The sequence below is a fragment of the Gouania willdenowi genome, chromosome 22, assembly GCF_900634775.1.
Source record: "Gouania willdenowi chromosome 22, fGouWil2.1, whole genome shotgun sequence".
In the NCBI taxonomy this organism is placed as follows: domain Eukaryota; kingdom Metazoa; phylum Chordata; class Actinopteri; order Blenniiformes; family Gobiesocidae; genus Gouania; species Gouania willdenowi.
The window spans coordinates 7,590,977-7,606,326 of record NC_041065.1 but is presented as its reverse complement, the minus strand read 5'-3'; the positions used below and the strand labels follow the sequence as shown (position 1 = coordinate 7,606,326).

At 36.6% G+C, this 15,350-nt stretch overlaps 1 protein-coding gene across 1 annotated transcript in view; it reads left to right on the top strand.

The window, feature by feature from the left end:
- alk (ALK receptor tyrosine kinase) overlaps positions 1 to 15,350 on the top strand; it is a 763,155-nt gene that overhangs the window by 646,494 nt on the left and 101,311 nt on the right. Inside the window, exon 10 of the mRNA XM_028439062.1 lies at positions 2,098 to 2,192. Coding sequence (XP_028294863.1) covers positions 2,098 to 2,192 — 95 coding nt within the window. The remainder of the gene's footprint in view (positions 1 to 2,097; positions 2,193 to 15,350) is intronic.

The window sequence follows — 15,350 nt, the reverse complement described above, 5'->3', positions numbered from 1 at the left end:
GCACCTCCACAACAATCTTTAACAATATCCCATGTCTGTATAGAACACCAATACATGTAACTCTCTGAACTTGCCAAGTTACCCAATTAGCTATGGTCCTAATTCCCTGTAAATGAAGAGAGGAATTAATACTATTAAAATGAATAGGATGAAAATTAGATTCCTGACTGGGGGTTTGTTGCCATCTAAGCCTGAATAATCCTATCCTGAGGGTGATTCATTTTTAAATCCTGGGTATTACCGTCAGCTGTCCTTGTGCTCTTAATTAGAATGTCATGTCCGTAACCACCAGGTGAACATAATAGACTTTCCATAATGACCTTTGGAGAGCTTAAAGACAGCGGTAAAGTACAGGCTCAGGCTACAGTCAGGAGGCAGGCATGACTGCTACTGGTAGTACCCTCCAGGGTTGGGGTCAGTTATAATTGTAATCGTGTAATTGATAATGAATTACAATTATGGCGTAATTATAATTGTAATTTTTTAATGTGTTGCTGTCGTAATCGTAATGAAATTGTAATTGCCATGAAAATTTTATAACAATTGTCAATTATAAGTCAACGCAAAAAAATGGGGAACCATGTTACAGTTCTATGTACAGCTCTGCACATATGCAAATATTATAATATGTTTCATATAAAGCTTTCCCACATTTTACCAAAATATTAAAACTTATATTTTCATTGATTAGGAAGCCTAACAAGGTAACCAATAGATAGAAAATAAATAAGATGATAGATTTTTGATTTCAGTGTATTTCACAGCTGATTTATTACCTGTTATTATAAGAGATGCTAACACAAGAGGAAGGGTACCTTTCATTAGGTTTATTATTTCAGGCTCAGTAGTTGTGATTAGTTGTAATTGAACTTTAATAATTGAGAATGTAATTGTAATTGACTTTCTGAGGATAAAAAATTATTGTAATTCAATTAGAATTGGAAAAAATGATGGTCACTGTAATCATAATTGAATTGTAATGTAACATAGGTAATTGAAAACGTAATTGTAACTGAAAAATGTAATTGACCCTAACACTGACTGGTAATACCCACTATGGTTGGTGCTTCAAAACGCTCTGCTCAGGAGGCGCGGGAGGCGCTGCAGGATCCCTCGATGCTAGAAACGCATCCACCATATAAACCTGACACTTTTGATGCTTTTGACGCGTTTGATGTGAACGTGCCATAAATGTTTAAGTTAATGAGATTATAAACGGAGAATGAACAGACACTCCAATGAGTTTCACTTTTACCTTTACCTTCTCTGTGGCTCTAATGCTGTGTTCATACAGCTCAGCCCACATCATATGCTGGATTATATTTGTATTTCATATTGTCTTACAGGACTGAGGCTCTTTGCATCACCACAGAATACACAAATGAATTAATTCATTCATTCATTACTTTATCGGACTGAAAGCACCCAACACACCATCAGATAAAAATCTATATTTCCAATAGGATGTCCTTTATTGGATAGGTCGTTTTCTAAGACAACAGATTGGTCAGGAGGCAGGACTTTAATATTAATCAGATCCTAACCCGGTCCCGAGTACCATGGTGATTTAGCCCCGTAAGAAGTTATCCAGATTTGTGGGACAGCACACACCATCTTGGAAGTTAGCGCGATAAGAGGAATTCTAGCTTCGTAGTTCAGGCTCCTTGTGAAATTGCTTTTCACAGCCAACACCAGATCAACTATCTCTACTCCTGTCAAGGATTTTCTCAAAAGCAAATCTTCAAATAAACCTTATATTTTTTCCACTTACATAAAAGTAAATGTGAATGCTAATAGGAGTTTTGGTAAAGTATTGTTTTTGACCTTGAAGCTTATACCGATTGTATATCTGTATAACTTTGGAATTTATTTTAAAATCATAAAGTGCATTTAATTTTACCAAAGGCGGTATTGTCAGCGCTGAGCGGTTGGACTATTTGTAACAACATAGACTAAGATGTCAGAGAGCACACAATGCACGTCCTCCAAAGCCAATTCCCTCAGGCAATTTTCTAAAAGTGCAATAAATTCCCCACACAGTTGGCCAACAATTGGCAGCTTGTGTGAGGTTGTTAAAACAACTCCGCCTCTCCACAGGTTCTGGCTCCAGTTCAGCGCAGAAGATGGACCTGGGCCTGGTTCAAGCTTCTCTCTCGACAACATTTCTTTCAGCTTGGACTGCTTCCTGGCATGTAAGTATAAATACATTCTTTTTTTTCCCACCCTCACTCTGAGTTTGGCTGAAGTGAATTGAGTGTGTTATTGTGTTGTAAAACAGAGTTATTGGTGTGACACACATCAGAAGGAGAATGTGATTCTTCGAGAAGTTTGTGTGTTTTTTATGTATTTCTCTATGGCCTCAGTGAGACTTAAGTAAACATTTAAAGGGATGCACAACAATACGTTATTAAGTCTATCATACAATATTGTTTTGAAAGGAAATAACAATACTGCATAACAACAAAAACTCACTTTGCTGTCAATTATTTATTACAAGACCTATAGTTATAAAGCTCAGAACTAACTTTTTAGACTTGCATATTTATGATACTGTACTATAAACATGTTGCTGTTATTTGACACCAGCATCAATACCTAAATGGTCTCATATTTATTAATCCATTCATTAATTTTTTTAATGAATCAATACACTTTAGAGGCATGCCAGGGAAAACCCAAAAAACCCTCAAGGGGCTTGAAGAAGAGGACTCCCTATATAACATTCAAACTTTAAAGATAAAAAAAAAAATAAAAATAAAAAAAAAAATAAAGTCAAGACAAAATAAAGGAAGGTCAAGACAGCAAAACTTTGAAACTGAGCAGAATACAGGAAAAAGAAAAACATTAACATTAAAATCAAAAGTCAAGCAAAAAAAAAACAACAAATAAAACAAAAAGTAAGCATTGTTTATATTTATATATATTATGTTTATATATATATATATATATATATATATATATATATATATATAACATACCACTGACCATACAACATTTAAAAACATTTGTCACAATGTTTCAGTGAAAATAAATATTTAAAGATGGTAATTTAATACTTATACTTTATCAGCAGTATTTAACTCTACTAAGTACTAAATACATCTCTCAAATGTATTTTTATTTGTGAGTTTGAAGCCTGAAAAGTAAATCAGATTTTAGATGGAGCTCCTCACATGGTCCATGCGGGCTACCTGGGGCCCCCTGGGCACCATGTTGGTGACCCCTGACCTACAGCATAATTTAGCCCCAGAGGCCCTTTGTGTTGCTTTATTTAACACACAGGGAAAATACTGCTAAGAAAATCAACCTGGAGCAGAAAACACAACCTCCCAGTTCAGCCTCTGCACCAAGTTGAGTGTGTCAGTGTTTTTACTATATATGAAGTATTTCCAAATTGATATGTGACCTTCTTTGAACAGTTTGATCTTTACAAAATAAGTAACCTGTGGACAACTTAATCAGACATTATGAAAAGAATAGGTAAAGGATTATATTTCTGTGACACTTTAGAAAGCTTTGACTTGCCCTGAAATGTCAGAACTACTCTATTTTCCCATTTTGTAGCTGGCTGATTGATAAAGGCTTGTGTTCTGCGTTGTACTGCTGCCTTATAAAGGTCAAACATCTCTTCCCCTTTCCATATATTTTGTGCTATAATTAAGATGGTTTATGGATATCAAAACAGCAGTGAGTTGACAACTCTCTAAGAATAAAGATAAAAAGGTTAGGAGTTCACTTCGTCTCTCCATCTTTGCCTATCTGAGGAAACATGTTCGTGCTGTGACAGGAATAGTAATGCCTGAGCGTCTCAGTGCATGGATATGCCTCTGACAAAAAGGGCTGCGGCAGAATGGAGCTGAGTTAAAGTGGCCTCACTGAGAAAATAAAACAGTGAGAGCGGCCCTCTGAAAGGGAAATATGTTTCATCAGGGTAGAGCTTGAAGCCTTTTGGTGGTTTGTAGATTACAACATTGACCCTGTCAATGTTTTTGACTAAAATGTGGGAGTACAGGTTGCTATTTCTCAGGATTATTTTATTAGAGGTGTTCCTGGTGCTCAGTAATATACAGCTGTAAATGTGTCAACCAAACAACCTAGAAACTCAACAAAAGTACAAAACATTCTGATTATTGCTTAATGCTGACACATGTCTTTAATAACCAGCATTTGCTTCTTCAGCAGAATATCTGGCCAGGACTTCCAACCCCATTGGTATCAATACACTTTGGCAGTCCTTCACCCTGTCACTGGTTCAATGCTTCTATTTTCTTGGATGACGTTTGATTGATAATGACCACTGCAGAGGAGAAAAATTACACGATATTAGGAAAATACATAATCCATTTGTCAATGTGATTTTAAACTGCCCCTTAAAGGGGCACTATTATGAAAACTTCCCTTTATAACAATTTTGCTACAGCAATATACATTCCTTAAGCTTCTTTCAGAGGGTCAAAGCTGAAAAAGTTCTGTTTCCTCCCTTCCTTGCTATTCCACATTTTGTAAAAAGTCAGCTCCAAACGAGCCAATTGGATTTTCCTCGCCTTATGACTCACAAAGTGGAAACTCCTCCTCCTGACAATCCTGGCTCCTCCTACCATACATAAAAATGTGAGTTCCTTGCTCAACATCCCACAGTGATGGCCCAGGAAAATTCGAACCAGTGACCCTCTTTATCATTTATCCACAATTAATATCTTTATTTTCAGTATATACTGAAGATTATCCAGTATATACGTAGATAATCTGAATCAGTTTCCTTTTTAGCAGCCATTATATCACCTGGGAAAATAAACCTCAAATACTATGTTGATGTTGTTCTTAGAACAAAAAAAAAGCATGATACTGGCCTTTTAATAGCTTTTCTACCTTTACCTTTACATGGCCATTGAACATTCCAACATTTCAGGGGCACGTTGCATTATGGGATTGGGTGGAAGGTGACCACACCCAAAATATGGATATGAATAATGACAGACACTAAAGAAATACAGAGAATTGAGGATCTTCAGCAGTTATAATCATTTTGTAAAGAACAAGCGTTGACAGTTACTGGCAAAGGAAAGGATGAACTTGTTGGACATTTCTTTGTAGCCTGAGACTAAAAGTGGCTGACTGGTCCTTCAAAGTAAGAGCAGATGTCAGCCGTTAAAACTGAAAGCAACAACTGGCTGGTTTTAGACAGCCTGAAACTGGCCAATCCCCTTTGGGATCTTCTTGAAGGATGGCTGGAAGAAAGTGACGGCGCATGCTTGTAGCTCCTGTGTATGTATAAAAACTTTGGAGAGTATTTAACTGAAAGGAATGCACTGACACAGAAAGTGAACCATTTGTTTGATATTGGGTTTTCAGATATTTGGCTGAAAATGCCCAATAGCTTGCATATTTTTGACCAAATGAACCAGTGGTTCAATTTTTTTTTTAAATGACTAATCCCACTGTCATACCAAACCAGTTGTAATTTTGACAACACATTTTGATTTAGTTTTAGTTATAATCTTTTGATCAAAATGCAAGTTAATTTAGGTCAAATATAGTCATTATTCAGGACTATTTCAGTAACAGTCAAGTTTTAGCCGACTGATTGACATTTGTCGACTAAATATATTATGGATATAGTTGACAAAAATATAAAAATATTAAGCTTAAGAGTTTCTACACCATTTTTTACAGACTGTATTAACATGTATCAACCTGATATGAGATGGTATTACGGTTTCTAAATGCACACGAGCAGATGTGTTACCTCAATATCCTTGATTTCATTGACCTTTTCTTTTATAAAACATTATATGAACAATAGGACAAGTTATTGTCCACACAGTTAAACTGGCATCTTTCCTTAAAAAGTAAGACATTGTTCACAAAGAATAACTAAATGCCCCCTATAAAAGCAAGGACACATGCTGTGTTGCTATACACAAAGTGGCAATATAGGCTATATAAAATACTATCCAACCTAGCTTTTGACCATGACTATGGATTCTATTTATTTCTTCCTTCCTTTACACACGCGCGGTAGTAAAATCTGAGCTTTGCATTTAATGGGCCCCGCTGACTTCGCAAGGAGTTCGTGCGGACTCCGCTTGAGCCTTAAGAAAGACTCCACAGATTAAACTCCCGCACATTAGATTACAAGCAAAAAATAAAAACTCATAGTACCACTAGAAATAGCAAACATGAGCATGAAAACTAAACACAAATCACCACACAGATCGTAAGCTGTGAGAAACTGCCTTTATCCCATCCAAAGTGTTTTAAATTTGCATCATAAAAAGTTTAATTAACTGTAGTAGTTCTCATGAATTTAGGGATTACACTTTTTTCCTAAATGTTTTTTATTTCATGCTTAGGCTCATTTTCCATATAAACTTTCTGATAAACAAATGAAATATTGTTTGGAAAGAAAAAATACTTAAAATTATTAAATTGTAATTTGGCAAAAGTCTAAAATGACCCATACTAATGTGGAGAGGATGAATAAATACTTGGTACCAGTTCACAATTTAAACTTTATGTACTTTATCATTGTAAAGAGTTGATTATACTCTCATAGTCTTTAAAGTACAAAATATGGCCGTGTCGGTATTTATTTATCTACCAAACACTTTTAGAATTACAGGCCCGGAGAATGTTTGTTGTGTCACCTTGAGATGACTTAATATGTTTATCATCGACTGATGTGATCTTTGCACAATTGCCCTTAAACTCTTGAATCCAATCAGATAAGCCTTTTATTAGCTGAAAATATTCAAATATATCTGTTGCTATACACTGAAGCAGTCATTACCTCACTAGGTCAGAGCTGGTTATTTTAGGAGATGACATTTTCCAGGTGATATTTGTAAACCTATTTGTATTTTATATTCCCCGAGTAGAGACAGCAGATGATGATGAATTCTACTTCCTGTCCTACTAACTTTTTCATACGACGGGTTCCAATACTGGAACTGGTATCTGTTTCCCAAAGCCCTGTTTGGCATTGTCACTTTGTATCAACTATCAGTCAGGCTATTTGATGATGCAGGAGCTCAGCAAAATGTTATTTTTAAAATCAATCATTGAGTCTAATTAGCATGATTGATCCCTGAGCAGCATGATACATCAATGGGATGGGATTTGGTGCAAAGAATTGGTCAATTTGGTGCAGAGCCATCCTGTCCCCAGTCAGTGAGATGTAGAAATGGTATGGATGTGTGGTGATCAGTGTTGGGTGTAACGCGTTAATAAGTAACTGTAACGAGATTACAATCTCGAGAAACGTAGTAGTGTAATGGAAATACTTACAGCTTCTAACTAAATACTGGTTACTTGCGGCACCGTCGAGGAGGACATAGACTTCCTCTGCATGCGTGTCCGTGTGCTTAGAGGCGGGCATACACTGCGCTCAGCACTGTCCACGCTGCTCACACGTAGCTCTGCTCGTCACAGTCTACCTGAAGCTGTGATGAGCAGCGATACATCACGCACCGCTACTTGGTTCAGACCAGACACCCACCCAACAAAATGAACCAGTCTAAGTTCCGCCATCAGCTCCATTCAAAGTTCCCACAATCACAGTGACCGAGAGGAACCTGCAGCAACACTTATCAACTGGAAAAAGGACTAAAGCTAACTAAGCTAAGCTAACCCACCGACGCATAAGACTGGGCTAAGAGCGAATGCTAACCACCGTCATTAAACCCCAAAGGGCCACAGATGTACATACTGTATGCTCAGATTGAACACTTTTATGGAAGGAAAAAAGCTAACTTGTCACACGTCATGTGAAATAAATGTTGGCATAAAACTACCGTCACTATTCATTAGGCCCAACTTGTGAAACGCAGTAATTTTAATTCTATCTCACGTGTTCACAGACAAAGCTGGTCCCATTAGATAGTAATGTAACTGTAGACAGTAATGTAACTATTGTGATTATTACGCCAGAATATCCCATTAGTACTGCTCTCAGTATATTATTATTAAAACATCAAGCTTGATCTGGTTAAATTATAGTAAATCAGTGATATATTTACCAACCACATCTTTATGTAACTTATCAGATATATAATAAACTAGCAGTTGTTTATAATAAACAGTAAAAACACTATTGTGGTTATTTTTGCTTTTCATGTGCTTTTTATTTTTTTAGAAAATAATTCCATTATAAATTAGGAAATAAAAAAATTATATACAATATCACAAATGGAGTGACCCATATGCACAAACATGTTTCGTAAAATATCAGCCCATGTACATGTTATTACTTAAACAGATTCTAGTGTTGATGTATTCAATTAATTTGTGTTTGTGAGGAACCTGTTTACACTTTAAATGGGGAAATGTTTTATTTATTGTTTTTATTTGTCATAATTTGACTCAAGCCAAATTTAAAAGATTGGAACTGGCTGTACAGACGTAAGCAGTACCATAGACATAAAGCAAGAACGTGTATGTGAAGTGTTCATTATATCCAGGAGTGAAGACTTTGTCCACATCTGTTGTAAACTCAAATTTAATGAAGCACCTCACGATACACGCATCTAAAAAATGTCGAATTCTTTGACATAGAGCAACTTTTTTTTTTTTAACAGTAACGCAAATAGTTACTTTCCTTGATAATGAGTTACTTTTATTACAGAGTAATTTAGTTACTAACGCAGTTACTTTTTTGAACAAGTAGTGAGTAACTATAACTAATTACTTTTTTAAAGTAGCGTTCCCAACACTGAGTATTAATAATATAGCCCTATCATCGTCAGCTTTATTATTATTGTAGCCAAAGAACTGAAATATTTAAGGAACCCCCTCAGCGCCAGCCGTTTTTGAGCATTTTGACTGATTTTAAAGACCCACAGAATATTTTGTACTATGACTATAATGACTGTAATCAGCCGTTGAATAGAGCAAGTTTGACACAAACCTTTAGTTTCAGAGCAAAAAGATGAGAAAACAGCCTTTTTCTGAAAAAAAAAAAAAAAACCCTGTCAGTAACTTTAAAGCTATTTTTTTTTTTTGCTTTAGACAACTCTAATATCTGAACATTGTTTCCTTATATAAAACAAAAACAAAAAAACACTGAGACCGGGCTTTTGATGAGAAAATTATTATTATTTTGCTATCGAGGTCAGAGTTGAATGGATTTCTTACTGTGTTTTGACGTTCCACCATGTTTCTCTCCCATCAGTCTGCACACACGCAACTTCCGCATCCTCCCGGATATGCAAAGTGTCACTGCTTGTCCCATTTTTTTAGCGTTTTTATCTCACCATCGCCACACTCCAATAATCCGCTAAAATTCACACATGCTCTGGTCGGCTGTGCGCTGGTAGGAACATTGACATAATCTCTCGTAGCACAATTTTCTGTCTTTGTAAACTCCTTTCCTCTCCCTCTGAGCTCTGCATCCAAAGGTGCGCTGCTACCACCTACATGTCACCTATTATTTTGCTATCTGACTCACAGTTGAGGCCCACCCAACCCCCGTCGATCACGCAGACATTACTTCCTCTTCCTCTCGATACGCAGCGCTGACCCGTTTGGCCCGGTTAGTTGATGGTTTTATCTCACGATCGCAACATTATGAATAATCCACTCATGTCCACACATGTTCTGTGTTAGTATGTGGTGCTGTGAGCTGCTGGATATGTCACAATATCACTCTGTAGCGCCATAATCTCACTCTTTCCTGCTTCTCCTCCCCAGCTAATGGTAGCATCAGTGGCTAATCTTTCATCTAAAGGTGCACTACTGCCATCTTTAGGGTACAGTTGGTCACTACAACACCCCACAGCTTAGATATTGATGAGGGACCTCCGCCAAGGTGTGTTCTAGTAATCCCCGTGAAAAAATGCAAATGACGAGTTATCTCGTCAATGGCATTGAGTGAGTTAAGGTGTGTTCACACCAAACGCGACTGAAGCAACTAGATTACATTAAAATCAATGTAAATGACGCAACCTCAAGTTATCTCCCCTCAAGCGACGCGACTCGTGTAATTTGAGCGTTGAGGTCGAGCGCGACCTTGTCGCTCAAAGTTGAAAAATGTTAACTTTTAAAGCAACTTCAAGTGACAAATCTCTCGTCCTTTAGAGCGGAGGCTGCAGCCCCTCTCTGCTTCCTTGGGCTACACAACTTCCTCAATTTATCGGGGCAAAACTAAAGCAGTTAACTGTAACTATACTGATCATAACACATTCTGAGTGAACTCATCCTTTAATATCTCCGTAAGTTGATCATTTATACCGTAAAAGCAGAGGAAGAAGGAAAAGAAGTGATCAACCCTCTCTTTCTTTCTCTCTACCCTGTCACTGGCTCAACACACACACCCACACCCACACACACACACATTGTTCTCTGGTTATCGCGTCACTGGAGAGATAAAGTGATGAAGTGACCAAAAAGCACCACTATGTGCAAGCGATACATCAGGGGCGATGGAAGCTACTACAGCGCTGCGTTCGTTGTGAACGCACCTTAAAAGTGACACTACAGGTATTAACACTTTAGTTTGAAAACAACAGTTATACATAAATATTGGCAATAAAACACCTCTTAACCATATAAAAACAATATTAATCATGATTTGGTGATATTTAAAATCTAAAACAAATATATATTTTCAACCTGCTACAATTAGAATGTTGGGACAGTTAATCAATCTTACCTTTCCATCTAGTCTAAAACCTCTCTGTTGAGGGTTTTCCTCAGAGGTAATAGGGATGGTGACACAATGGATGGCCTCTGGTAGGATTCAGGTATTTTAGGCTAATGAGCATTGACTGCCCCTATGGTGGACCCGCTGAGGTTCTGTTTGCACTGGCATACCAATGCTTTTTAATAGTGCCATCACTCTGCAGAATGCTTTATTAATCCCCAGGGATGGGTCAAATTGCAGAGGACAAATTTCAATATAAATGTGTAACAACATATATACATGACGAATAAAGGCTTAAAGCCCAGTTTTAAAATAACAATGCAGCAATCTGCGGATTGTATTAAAAGGGCTGGTGAACTTGTGAATATGCATCCTGTTTCTGAGAGATACATTTAGCTACTTTCTCTTTTGTTCCTGTTGATCACATTGGAGTCACTTGTTTGCTGTGTGTGATCCATCATCCGCACATCATCCTAGCTGTGTATCTGAACTCCTATACAGTGCAGAAACTCATATTTATTTGATGATTAGAGAGCTATGGAATGAGCTATTGATTTTCTTGGCAGGCTGATTATAGGTAAGCTCTTGGGTGAGACTCTTTAAACTCTGAAGCCAGCATTGCTATATTTCTTTACTTCATGACATTTTCTGCAAAGACCTGAGTCAACCCCAGAGTCGGTGCAAGAGCTTTGGTGTGTATTTGGGGCTAATGCAGCTTTTTAAAGATATGTATTGCCCCCATGCAGCACAGCCAATATCTAAGCTTGAGCAAAAAGAGTATTAGGGTCAGTTTGTTAATGCCAAATCCAAGCTAACGGGATCACACCACACCACATGGACCACTGCCATGCAATTGTCATTGAGATGCTTTAAGTCTCCAACCATACTGTCAGACATGATGAGGCTTTACCCTGAGGCAATGGAGAAGCTAGAACTCAGAGGAGGGAGTGATGCTAAAATGATTAGTGTGATAAAGATGAAACGTCTGGTTTTGTCACTGAATACATGCACTAAATGATATGTTGTTGTTTGAAATAGGGGAACTTTTCTCAAACTTTTTGGACACCTGCTTGGTATTCAACTATTATTCTCCAACATCTTGAAAACAGCATCTGCTCGTCAGTCGCTCTCTTGTTGTGCATAGAGCCATAACATATTTTTCCCCTCTTTTCTTCTTCCAGTATTTGTGGCTTCAAAGAGCAAAGAAAGTAAGCAAAAAAATATTCTTATAAACCTTTAAATCCTCCTTTGTTGCTGTAAGCCTCGTAGAGATTATCAGGCAGCTACGGTGCAAACAAACTGTTTGCCACTCTAGTGCTGTACGACACAGAACCCTCATAGGAAAGACAGTATGGTATATACAAATTATGAGTGTATTTTTAGGTAAAAATGATTATCACATTAGATATTACCAGCGACTCACAAAATGACAACAAAAACACACAAGATAAGACAAAAATGTACTGAATAATAAAAAGAACAGGCAAACAACAACAAAGTACACAAAATGACACTACAAATACACACACTAAGAGAAAAAAATACCATTACCAGCAACACATGAAACGACACACAAAATTACTACAAAATACACAAAAAATTATGAAGAAACTTAAAAAATTACACAAGAAACAACCAAACGACACCGAGAGAATAATATTCAGAATAATAAAAACAACAAACAACAAAATGACACTAAAAACACACAATTACAATAGAAATTATCTTGATTAGAACATGAACTGAAAATACAAGGGTCAGTCTTGGTCCATATATCATACTGAGATTGTATATACGCAAGCGTGCACATGCGCACTACCAGAAAATAATTTTTTGCTAAAAAAAATGAACGGACACATGTTTTATTTGTTTATTGGATTATGTTAAGGTTAGGGTTAGGGTTTTAATCTCAGCACGGAGGTAAACCCAGACCGTGACATTGTAACAGGAGGGAGTGACAGGAAATGATAAAAACTATAGAAAATGAATCTAATCAGGAGGCACTAAATAATGTTTCATTCAACTTATTTACAAAGTGATTTTCTTTAAAATGTGTGTTATTACTCATTCATTCCATCATTATGCATCATTATGTGTTTTTGAGCAAAATATTGTACTTGGACTAAGGGGGTACTCGAGCCAAAAAAGTTTGAGAACCACTGCTCTATACCACCCCACAAATACTGTATGATGCCCCGCAAGGAAAAAATAAACAATGGGATGACTGTAGTTAATAACCATGCTGGACAGGATGAATTAATCTTGTGTAGCAAGGTGTCACCTTTGGGGAAATTCTGTTGAATCTCTCTGACTTGCATTTAAACAAAGATGAATTGCATCAAACTTACAGAATAGTATCAAAGACAGTACACTGTTAGTGGAAAAGACAAGCAACAGATTTTCAAACTTTCACATTCTTTCAAAACTGCGCAACTTTTACGTTATTTTTTACCTCTGAAAGTCCAAAAACCTATTATTATTATTATTATTATTATTATTATTATTATTATTATTATTATTATTATTATTATTATTATTATTATTCCTTGTTGTTAAAATTAATAATTAAGATTATATCTGTATATTCTATATTTATATTTTATCTAAACCTAAGCCTCTTTGCTTTTTTTTTTTGTTTGCTGGAACCTTAATTTCCGAAAGGGAACTTTCCCATGAGATCAATAAAGTTTATATCTTAAAAAAAAAAAAAATGGCATTGGCAGCTGCTGATTTTTTATCAATTTAATTATTATTGCTTTAATTGTGCTGAATTTGTTTGCTGGTGTTTGTGAGCTTACAGGAAAGGATTGGACTTACCTTACCTGAACCTGACAGAATATATAAAGGCTGTCTGTCCAGGGGAAGATGAGCTGAGTTTCCATTAAAGCCCAGCCGTACCACAGACTGATCAGCTGCATGCTTGATTGCACGGGCGCACTCACACATGCAAAAAAATGATGGCCTATGAAATACTCAGGGGGTGATTTTCCAACTTTTTTTGATTGATCTTTTTTGAACACACTTGATTTTGAGTGTGTGGCTTCAAGTGTCAGTATTATAATCATCCTTCTACTTACTGTAGTGATCTCAAAATACATAACTTTCATTAATTTGCGACGAGATGTTTTCTTGGCCCTCAGTCTAATTTTTTGAGGCCCCCAAAGCAAATCCCCCACAGTTTTTAATTCAAGAAGTTAGAAGGAACATGAAGCCCAACATATTACTCAAAATAACTCCTAAAACACAGAAATCAGCAGCAAAGACAGACACAACAACCACTTAAACAAACAAAATGACTACAACAACACACAAAACAACACATTACAGAATAGCTCCCAAGACACACAAACTGTGTAACACAACTACACAAAATGACAGGGAAATACAGAAAACAACAACAAAAATACAGAAAGTGTCCCAAGAAATGCACAAATAGACAAAAAAATGCAGACAATGACAGAAAAATACACAGAATTACAAGAATCACACTAAACAAGAACAAAAACACACATAATGACTCTAGAAAACACACACAAACTCCCAAAATACAAAAAAAATTATATTAATGCTCTGATTAGTCAATCTAAATGCTTAGCTTAACATTAATTATGTGGCCTTCGGATCAGATACGATCACATTTGTGGGCTGTGCTATAATTTTGCTTATTTTAGTTTAGATAATTTTCTTTTTTTATGTCCTGCTTTGTTAACTGATTGCTCTGTAATGTTTGTGTCCTATGTTGAGTTTGAACACTTTGACAACCCGTTGTATAAACGACTGGCTTCCATTCTCAATTATCCACCTGTAAGTGTCTCAACTAAAGGCGCCTTCTTTTAAATACCCTTAACTCATTCAGTGCCAGCCATTTTCAGATTTTCTACCCCCCTCAGTGCCAGCCGTTTTTGAGCATTTTGACTGATTTTAAAGACCCACAGAATATTTTCTACTATGACTATCTGAAATCTGACACCAGATTCTGAAAGATTGGAGCCTCTACTTTCATCAAAATACATTTGTTTCTGGCTCGTTTCGTTTTTTTGTAATCAGCTGTTGAATAGAGCAAGTTTTACACAAATCTTCAGTTTCAGAGCAAAAAGCTGAGAAAACAGCCTTTTTTCTAAAAAAAAAAAAAACCCTGTCAGTGACTTTTAAGCTATTTTTTTTTTTTTTGCTTTAGTGATAACTCTAAAATCTGAACATTGTTTCCTTATATATGTATATTTTTTTAAAAAAAAAACACTGAGACAGGGCTCTTTGGTTGGCAAAATTATTATTATTTTGCTATCTATGTCAGAGTTGAATAGATTTCTTACTGCATTTTGGCGTTCCTCCAACTTTCTTTCCCGTCAGTCTGCACAACTTCCTCTTCCTCCCGGACATGCCCCGTTTTTTTATATTGTTTTATCTCACCATCGCCACATTATCCATGAGTTCCACACATGTTCTGGTCGAGTGTGCGCTGCTGGGAACGTCAACCCTGTACGTAGCGCCATGTTCTGTCTCATAAACTCCTTTCCTTTCTCACTCTGAGCTCTGCTGCTACCTCCTACATGTCACCTATTATTTTGCTATCTGGCTCACAGGCTCCCCCCTCCTCCCGACACGTAGTGATGATCCGCTTAGCCTGGTTAGTTGATGGTTTTATCTCACGATCACAACATTATCAATAATCCACTCAGGTCCACACATGTTTTGTTAGTATGTGGAGCTG